Raw genomic sequence first — 10406 nt, forward strand, 5'->3', positions numbered from 1 at the left:
GTGCCCCGCCTCGTGAGGTGGATCCCATCTCTCACCATCAGTTGTCAATCTTCAAACAGGGTCCCATGGTCATAGAAACCAAAGCCCTGTTGCCAACACCAGTGGCGCAGCCAGTTATTTGCTTGGAATATCCAAGATAGGAGTGACATTTGCTTTCTTACAGTCTTCAGAAGCCCCCCTGCCCTGATTGCCATGACCTTTCAAAGGCTATTGAGAGCGGTCTTGTAAGGACGTTGGCTGGCTCTCTCAGCACTAATGGGCTCATCCCATCAGGTCCCATGGACTTGTGTATGTCCAGTTTGTTTAAATGTTCCTTAACCTGATCCTCCCCACCAAGGGTAGGTCTTCCTTGCTCCAGACTTTCCCACTGGTCTCAGGGACCAGGGATTGCTGAAGGCCAGTCTTACCAGTAAAGACCAAGGCAAAGAAGGTACTGAGAACCTTGGTGTTTTCTGCACCCTTTTTCACCAGGTCCCCTGCCCCATTCAGCAGAGGGCCCACATTTTCACTAGTCTTTATTTTGCTGCTGATATAGCTATAGAAGTCATTCTGGCCTTCATGTTCATTGCCTGATTCCAACTCCAGACAGGCTTTGGCTTTCCTAACCCCATTCCTGCACACTCAGTCAGTGTCTCTATACTCCTCCTGGGTCACCTGTGCCTGCTTCCATCTGTTGCATGCTTCCTTTTTCAYGTCTGAGTTTTGTCAGGAGCTCCTTGTTCATCCATGCAGGCCTCATGCCACTCTTGCTTGACTGCCTGATCACTGTGATGGACCATTCTTGAGCTCGGAGGAGGCGATCCTTGAAAATCAACCAGCTCTCCTGGGCCCCTCTTTTCTCCAGGACAGTGTCCCACGGGATTCTTCCAAGCAGATCCCTGAATARATGAAAGTCTGCTCTCCTGAAGCCCACTGTTGTGATTCTGCTCTTTGTCTTGTTCCCTCTTCTCAGGATCCTGAACTACACCATCTCATGGTCACTGCAGCCAAGGTTGCCTCCGACCTTCACATTCCAAGCCAGTTCTTCTTTGTTCGTAAGTATTAGGTCCAGCAGAGCACCTTCCCTCGTTGGCCTCTTGATCACCTGTGTCAGGAAGTTATCAATCATCAATGCACTCCAGAAACCTCATGGATTACTTGTGTCCTGCTGTGTTGCCCTTCCAGCAGATATCAGGGTGGTTAAAGTCCCTCATGAGGACCAGGGCCTGTGAACATGAGGCTTCTTCCGGTGGTCTGAAGGAGGCCTCATCTACTTCTTCCTTACCTTCTTCAATTCTACAGTCTAGTTCCTGTGGAAAGACCCTTTCACTGAAGCAGATTCCCTGAAGTTCAAGGGCTACATTTACATAACTGTGAAGAAGAGCTCTGAGGACCAGCTCCAATGTGCTGCCTTTCTTGTTCACCTCCTTCCTCTGCAGCTGCTGCACAGACAATGGGCCAACAGCTCATCCCAACACTTCACTCTCCTGGTCATCCTGTGACATGTTGTGTCTCATGTGCTTTGATGATACCAGAGACTAGGCTTCCCAGCTTTTTATTTTAGAAATTTCAGTTCTCCTGAGCTGGGCACATCCAGTGACTGAAAGCTCCTAGAACAGATACAGTGTGGGCAGCTATCATACAGCCCCATCAACGGCTGCAGTCTTAATGGAGCTAGATTGTTAGGGATGAGAGAGTAGGATTAGTCTTTGTGGCTCTGCTGTCACTGTCCACTTTGCAGTGACAACCAATAAGAAGTATGATCAGTGTCAAAATGCAGCAGAGGATTTGTGACGTGGACCTTTATCCATGTGGAGCTAGGCCTGAAGGCACTAGCACGTGACTTTCCACTACCACAAAACTGCCTTCTACACTCAGGATTGTGACCTGGGAAGTCAGGAAATGCTGTAGATGTTTTTTCCAGAAGACAGATCAAAGAGGAAAAAGCCCAGCTTATAACTGCACATAAAAACAGCTATTAACTACAACTAGGAAAACATGGTTAATCATTATGAACTCCAAACATGATATTGCTTTGACAGCCTGCAAAGAAGGTCCCCGCAGAGAAAGACATTATCAGTGCTGACGTCTGGTATAGCAGTTGTCAGTGTTAGCTCTGTCTCTCTCAGCAGGAGTGTCTCTTGTGAGGGGCGGAAAATGACATTTCTTTTATTTGTATGTTGACAGTTATTATTTGCTTTATTTGCATGTGGGACACTTGGCAAAGTAAAAAAGCCCTCTAACAAGCTTTGTATTGGCTGAACTTGGAAAGGATTTGCCACAAGCAAGTGATGAATAGCCAAAGATCTAAGTTTTGGGTTAGATAATTCAAGTGAAACAGGGAGCTATTTATATAACTGAAAGCAATGTTAATGGTCTTTGATCAAAGAAAGACGCCTATTTGCTTTTGGCATTCTTGGAGATATATCTGAGCCAACTCTGTCAGAAGGTTCTGCTTACTGCAGGCACTTGGAAGCATTAACTAGTGAGAGAATGGCCCAAAAYTGGTATAATCATCCACTACCTTCATCAAGCCCATGTTTACTGTTCTCCCCTCCAAGGCCTTGGAATTAAATCCATACTGTACCTAAGTTAGCTTGGGCCTAAGGCCTAGGTTGCTCCTGAGACCTGCCATCTCACATTCATTTCTTTAGGGGTTTTAAATAAGGTCAAGTTCAAGTCTGCTTGGCAAATCCCTCTAGTCCTTGCAACAAATGCCACTGGGGGCTCTTCTACCCCACTACCAAACCGCTGTCTAGCAGGAGGTAAACTGTCTCTCAGCATCCAATCCTTTGCTAAAGGCAGCACGGCCCCACGGTCAGCAGAACTGACACTGAAGTCTGCTCAGTTTTGCTAAGGGTGAGCAGGCTGCTCTGTTCCCTAACTTTACTTCATCCTTAGCTGTAGCACAACTTTGGCATATTTCTGACTCCAGCTTTGTTTTTCTGACTTTTGCTTCATGAACCCTGCATAATTTGAGGTTTTCCAATTCTGTCTTCTTGACTTTGGTCTGTCCCTGATAGTGATCCTGGCCCTAAAACTAGCATGGCTGCCCATGTCCCAGCAGTAACACCCCAGATGGTCTTTTCTGCTCTGACAGCTGCAGTACAGGCAGATAAAATAGATGGAGGCTGCAGGACTGGGGATATACGACGGGTGGGAGAGAGCTGGGTCCTACCCACAATGCAGGCAAGTGCACTCCTGAGCATGTTTGCAAATTCAGGGAAACCTGCAGGAACCATTAATGGAGTACCCCTTGGCTTAGCCAGAATTAGGACAGGTGGCAAATTTACTCTACTAACTGCCTTTGGGTCTGCTTCAAATAATGGTTTAGGTGGAGCTTAAATGCTTCTGCCYTGGATCAATTCTGAACTCCTACTGCTCCTGCCCCTCATTGTTTATTCTGCTAAGTACCTTGCTTAGGCATCTCTTTTCTCTCTACACTCTCATCTTCTCATTGTTTTTCACATGGAGTCTTATACCTACAAATTCTTTTCTCTCTTCACTCAAGACTGCAGAAATGAATAGTGATATGATTGTATGCAAATGGCACCTTCTCACTCACTAGCTCCCTGTGTATTTTAATTTGATTATCATCTCCCAATTTCAGCTGTCAACAATGTTTTTGTTGCAACTATTTTTTTCTGCTAATTCTGCAGAGCCAGCACTGACAGTGGCGTAGTGATAAACGAAAAAGAGTTTCAGGTGGATTAATGCTATAAAGCCTGGAACAGAAACAAGTAAACACTTTTTATCATGACTTTCATCACTGAGCACAGGTCTGGCAGACTATGGTAGGTTCTTTTCTACCTGGAACATCTTTAAGGGTTGGAGTACGCAACAATTCAACATGAGCTCTTAAAAGTTTTGCTGCAGCCCAGTGCACTTTAGGCTGTCCAAGGAGCAGAGAAGCGAGCAGGTGGGAAAGGGTGGTTTTACCCATGAATCTATTGCTGGTGAGATGACACTTTATTGCACAGAGTGATGTGCTTCTGGAAGAGTGTGTTACAGAGAGTGTAGGAAAGAGGCTTTAAAATGATTCAAAGGCTGGAGAATATGCCAGATTGGGAGGACTTCAAAGGGCTCAATCTGTTTAGTTTATCARAAAAGATCAAGCGTTGGCTTGACGCAGAGTAAAAGTACTTCCACAAAGAAAAAATATACTGGTTACAAAAGAGTTTAATAAGCTAGCACATGAAGATTTAAACGATGGAAACTAATGCTAGAGGTATTCAGACAAAAGACAAGGTCTCATCTTTTAATGGTATAGAGGATTAACCATCAGAAAAAAATTATCAGGGGAAATGATGAAATTTACATTTCTTGATAACCCCCAAAGGCTGGATACCTTCCTGGAAGATATGTTTTAGCCAAATTCTAGTTACTGAGCTCCAGACATGAAAAACTGTGCGAAAGCAGAGGGCCTGAGAAATCCAGAAAGTCAGACTACATGATGTAATAGCCCACTCTGAATTAAACTCTGTGAATCATCAACAGAAATCTAAACTGAATTCCGAGAGAAGCATATGCTCCCAGTGACGGTACATGAGCCAAAAAGCCTCAGCTGCGTTAGCAGATCCCAGATATAGCTTGCAGAGTGGGAGGTTAGGAAACGCATCTTGTTATTTATAAATTAAGTGCATCATTTCAGTTTCCAAAATATCAAGGTAGCCTCATCACTGCCAGGCCTAGCACGGAAGTCAGGGCATGGGAATCAAGCTCTCTCCTGTGAGCTGAGATGGAGCACGCTGGCCACCTGGAACCTTACGCTGACACTCAGTTTGCTCTGAGGTTAAACTGAAGTCTTTTGGTGCAAAAAAAAGATTGATTTAGCAACTTCTACTAAAAAAATGAACAGACTTTTTTTTTAATTTAAAAACAACTGATCTGGCAAAATAAAAAGGCAATACTTGAACTAAATACCTGTATGCTTTAAACAACATACAATAGAACATTTGATTTGTATATAACATATTGCAATATGTATATTTTAAAGATGTATGTGTGTGTGTGTGTGTGTGTGTGTGGACACATTTGTATATGATATATATATATACTTCTAATAGTAAATAAAATCTGTAAGCTCTTATTTCATTAATCATGACCTACACGGGCAAAACCACAAGTTAATTTTTTCTGGGGCTTGAGAATTTGAGACGTGAGCCTGAGAATTTGCCTTAGATTTTGGGAATATTCAAAACTCTGACCGGACAAGATCCTGAGCAACCTGCTCTAGCTGACTCTGTTTTGAGCAGGGGGTTTGGACTRGACGATCTCCAGAGGTCCCTTCCAACCTCAACCATTCTGTGATTCTGTGGATTTGACCCATTCACAGCAGAAAAGTCTCCCTTTATAAATAAGAGCATCCTTTCTATCTAGAGGTCAAATCCATCAGGTGACTTAAGTAGCGTCCTCTCCTGTTTAGGGTATTTAGGTTTCAGCCTATATTCGGTTGCGTGGAACTTGCCTTGTCATTCATGAGTTGATGGTTCAGGGGGGTCCACGTGCTCATTTTGGTTTGTAGCTTTGGGCCATCCATGTTTTTAGGAGCTGCAAATGCCATAGATATGTGAGATGGTGGATCCTCTGATGYCTTGTCAGCCGCAAAAGCTACAACAATTAGAATAAAGACCAGCATTATTTCTGTGCTCCTCCATGGCAGTATGTTAGTGAAAATCAAATCATCTGAAGGAAGAATTCAAAGATTTCACTGCATAGCAATTATACAAGCAAAGTTCTTTGAAAGTCAGTCGGTAAGACCTTTTTTATTTTATGTACCCCCAGTAACCATGAGAGTGGAGGCCACATTTCCTGATGGAATCTCTGTGCGCTAGTGTAACACAAATAATCAATAATCAGGTAGGTCTTTCCCATCACAAATGTTGTTGAATACATGCCTCTGCTTTTTGCTGCAGGAGTGATCACAACAGGGCATTTGTAGCAAGTCAGAATGCAAATGAAATTTCTCTTTCCAGCTGTTGGCACTGAAAATTGTAGATATCTTAGTACACTGAGCTGGGTTTCTTTTTTAAGTGACACAAAATAGGTTTTTACTGATTTTGATGGGCTTATAATGCCAGGTCTCAAATGGCTTATTTGTTTCTATCACACTTAACTGAGAGAAYGAAATTCAAAATGGTTCGGAATTGAGTGAAATCTCTCAGGATCTTGTCTTCAGGCAGATTGGTTAGGACTGTTTGGACAGACTACACTGCTTTTTTTCTTTTTAAACCAAAACTACAGATGTGAAGTAAATAGGACATTTAGTGAAATTTTCCCTTCCCTTTTGCGACATCAAGTAACTGGACTATTTTCAGACAAAGCTCTTTCTTCATACATGTTTGCCCAAACACATGAAAAGCTCTTTTTCCTTCATCCTCTATCCTGCAGCAGGGTAATGTCAGTGCTCACCTCAGGGCTCCAGTTCCCAGACTGGAGACTTAAAACYGCAGCAGCCTGAAAACCAAGTCAAGTCTTTACAATATTAAAAAATATCACAGGTCCCTTCATATAGTTATTTATTGTTTTGTAAACACTTCAGGTTGCTTTAAAGCTTCATGGGGACAGGGAGACTGATGGGACTTTCGGAAGGAAGGAAAAGGTAACTCCGGCTAAGTAACTCCGACACGGCGTTGCCGTCCTACCCCAAGTCCAATCACCTCGAAGCCCTCAGCAAATGCACTTTACAGCAAATACGCTCAGGCTCACAAGATACACCTTCACGAAAGCCCTCGCCCTCGCTGCTCACCCAGGCAAAATTCCTGTCTGTATCAATGGGAGTTTCATCTTCAAAAAATRCTGCAGGATCTGTCTGGGCACATCACCTTTTTTGATTAGTTTTCCTCCCTGTCTCTCCTACATTATTATGGAATCAAAGAAGTAAAAAGAATAAATGAAAGAGCTGTTATAGCTTTCTCTCTGCATCTGGYAATGTAATATGGTTCCAGTGCTAGAAAACAAGTTCATTACAAGAGTCCGAGTTCTTTCTTTCTTTTTGCTGGAGATTCTTAAATAACTTAGCGTACGCAGATARCAACTCCAACTTCCCGCAGAGACACCGCTAAAAGCTGAAAGACCTGCAAAGGTTTCAAAGCCTCGYGTTCCGAAGTTAGCAAATGTTCGAGGCTTTTTGAGCAAGTTATTAGGTGCATTTGGGTAAATGCATTACTATGGGATCACTTAGTGGGCTGGCGGAGGGGTCGTTTGCTTGTGTTTTTTTCCCTTTTTTTCCTGCAATGCCTTTTTCAATGCACAGAAATGCAACACTACAAGCAGGAGAAACAGCTGCCAAAAAACAGGTTTAGGCAACTATGCCCTGTTTTTCAGGGACAACCTTCTACATTAGTCACAAAACCATCAGTTGTCACCRCAGCACACTCCCAAGCCCGGATCGCTCTTCCAGTTCGCCTCCCTTACGCAGGCCCTGCTTGCGTGGTGCTGGGATGGCTGCCCTTGCACAGCACCTCTGTGCCCGAAGGGACAGCGGTGCCTCTGGACCCTCTTGTGCTCCTTATGGGCCAAAAACGGGGCTCGCAGCCTGCTCTCCCCCATGCGCTACCCCTTCCCTAGCACAGGCACACGACCACCATCCCCGCTCTACGCCTCATCCCTGCCAGCTACACTTGGAATCCCAGGGGAGGGAGGGAGGCAGGGAGCGAGCTGGCAGCAGCCCCAAGTCCAGCCTCAGCAGCCCACGTTTACAGGACAAATTCTTTGGTGAAGCCAGGACTGTGCAATGTCACTTTAGAGCATGTTTTATTTGTGTTCCTCAAAGGCACGCTGTATATGCTGGGACGCAGCGTGCTTATTTATTAGGAGATCCTCAATTTCATGGGATGCATCAGAGGAGCCAGCAGAGTCAGAAAATCTAGGAGTATTTTACCTACAATACACAGCTAGCTTAAAAATTGCATTGCAAGTTATTCCCGGACCTTCTAAGAGAAGACTTGGTTTACTGACTACAGTTGTCTGTTGCCAAAGGCGAAACCTGCCCTTCTGGTCTTTACGCCAACTCCCCCTATCTCTGGCAGGATKAAGAGCGAACCCCGCTTCTCCAGAAGTCTAGGGTAATGCCGATCAGAGCATTAATCCGGGACATGCTGATGGGGCTGCAGCAGCTTTAYGCACTAAAAAGTGGCCGGTGTGCTGTACAGACCAGTGGTTGCCAAGTTCTTCAGCTGGGGCCCCACTTCTCTTCTGCAATCRTCGTTATCTTTGGACTGCTCGCCCAAAATAACATTCCGGAGATTGCTTCAGCTGGTTCTTCACGTATCCTAGGATAAAATTCATCCAGTTCAGCTGGTCTGAACACAACCAACCAGCAAGAGACGTGAGATGAGGTTAACAAGCTTTAATATATATACGAGGAAAACGTTGGTTCACTATGCAAGGAAGGAAAGCTATTGACRCTATAAAAGCATCTAATATCCATCTCTTAGGAGAAACAAAAAGTCTAGAAGTGGGTGGCAGGTATAATAAATACCAGCAAAAAAGAGGTTTGGGGAAAAGACTGGGGAAGGAACATGTTTTGTGAGCATATACAGTGTTTTCAAGCTGGTTGTCTGAGTAGCTTCACACAAGGATGCGCAGAGACCTCTGTTCAGAGCTGTTTCAGAGCAGTTATCTTACACAGTGTGGAGAGCAGGTGAGACCAGAAGAAGGCAAATGTTAAAAAGGGAAAGGGGAATGAAAAGATATATTGARTAGGGATTCAAGCTGTTTGTGCAGGTCAAGCTCTAACCAGTAATTTCATTAACAACTCAGATGACATGGAAGGTAYGAGAGGGGAATAAGGGAAAGCCCAAATGCAGCATGAGGAACGACGCTTCAGCGTGCCAATCTGGACAGATACACCTGCTTTTCGAGATGTATCAAGAAGGCACACACTAATTTCGTAAGGCAACAAACATGAACGGCGTTGTCTAACATAGCAAGACACTTCCAAGACTGACGGAAATCCCACTGAAGCCAATGGAAATACTTTCACCGATTTCCGTACAAGTTGGGTCAAGCTCATAGCTTAAAAAAACCCCTGCATTTAAGATTAACAATACAGAATGATCATATCATATTAAGGGCATTACAATCATTTCCTTTAGCTGAGTTAATCTGTGTTTAACTCTCTGGAATGCCAATCCAGAGGTTTGGGTAAACCATACTCAAAACAAGTCCTTCAGAAGCAGACCCACTTTATTAATGTTTTTGACCACATCTCTATAGCCGTAAGCTGTCGTGGTTCAACAGGGCCTGGTGCACTCAGAGGTTTAAGAAAGCATTTTGCAGAGAAACAATCTAATCACATTAATCCATGGGATGACAACGGTACGTTCAGCTGCAAATAAACAGAATTTAACTGAAAGAATCTAAAGCTCAGACAAGAAAGTAAGTTTTATTGCAAATTTTTACATCAACAGTAAACAGTGCGTTGATGAATCTCACAGAAGAAATGCTCTAAACAATAGTCGTAACAGAAAGGCGGCTTGGAATAAAGGCCGCACTACAGGACATTCAACATGGAAAAATTCCAGAGGATAGCTCTGGAGGGAAAGGATAATGTGAAACAGATACGTCTRTGTAGGGGGAAGCCTAGGAAGATGGCAAGAAGAGAAGGGCAGCAGGCTAAGTGCCCGAGTGCAATGTTTTATAACAGCAAGGCGGCTCTCCGCTTCCTTTCCCTTTGGCCAGCCCGTAAGCCGCAAGCTGCAAAGCGCTGCTCTCACCCAGGCCTTCCACATTTGCTACCTACATCCTGTCACGGCGCTGCCCTCTCCTCGGTTAACGCTTCCGCTCTGGCTGCCTGATGTTGCCAGCGCTCCTCCCTATCACGTCGGTCTCCTCACGGATATCCCCGCTCCTGCGGAAGGCACCGTGAGCCGGGCACGGGCGTCCGCCCAGCCGGCTTCGAGGATTTCCGCCATCAATAAACCCCAGAGCATGGCGTCAGCGYGGGGCTGACAGACCCAAACGCCCGCAGCACCCATGCCAAGGGGGTTGCCCCCGCTCCCAGGGGATTCCTGGGATTCCCCGGACCGCGTGGCGCTGGTATTTCGTGCATCAGCACCTCTGTGCACCTCTCCGCGCCAACCCTCGCGGGATTTCTCATCCCCCTGTGCGGCGGGATGATCTGCGATGCTCTTACCTCAAAGTCCACCAGAACTTCTCGGCCCCCGCGGCCTGCGATGCCCTGACGGCTTCCCCCAGCCCCCTTTTAAGAGCCCTGACGGCTTCCCCCAGCCCCCTTTCAACAGCCCTTAGCGACCCCCGGCTGCCCGGTGCTTGCGGCAAGAGACGCCGCGGGGGTTTTGCCACACGTCTACCGCGTTCGTGCTCTTCGCACGACGTCTTCGTGCCCGGCGCCTTGGAGCAGCGACGTTTCTCAGCGCTCCTTCCCGCTCCCACGCTGGAATCTCCCGCGGGGCCCCGACGCA

General features: G+C 45.6%; 1 protein-coding gene across 1 annotated transcript in view; it reads right to left on the minus strand.

Moving 5' to 3' along the window:
* The window catches only part of FBXO16 (F-box protein 16), a 31814-nt gene extending 26272 nt beyond the window's left edge, over window positions 1-5542 (minus strand). Inside the window, exon 1 of the mRNA XM_026066964.1 lies at window positions 5447-5542. Coding sequence (XP_025922749.1) covers window positions 5447-5542 — 96 coding nt within the window. The remainder of the gene's footprint in view (window positions 1-5446) is intronic.
* Between the last annotated feature and the right edge of the window lie 4864 nt (window positions 5543-10406).

This window comes from Apteryx rowi, unplaced genomic scaffold (assembly GCF_003343035.1).
Source record: "Apteryx rowi isolate R43461 unplaced genomic scaffold, aptRow1 scaffold_251, whole genome shotgun sequence".
In the NCBI taxonomy this organism is placed as follows: Eukaryota; Metazoa; Chordata; class Aves; order Apterygiformes; family Apterygidae; genus Apteryx; species Apteryx rowi.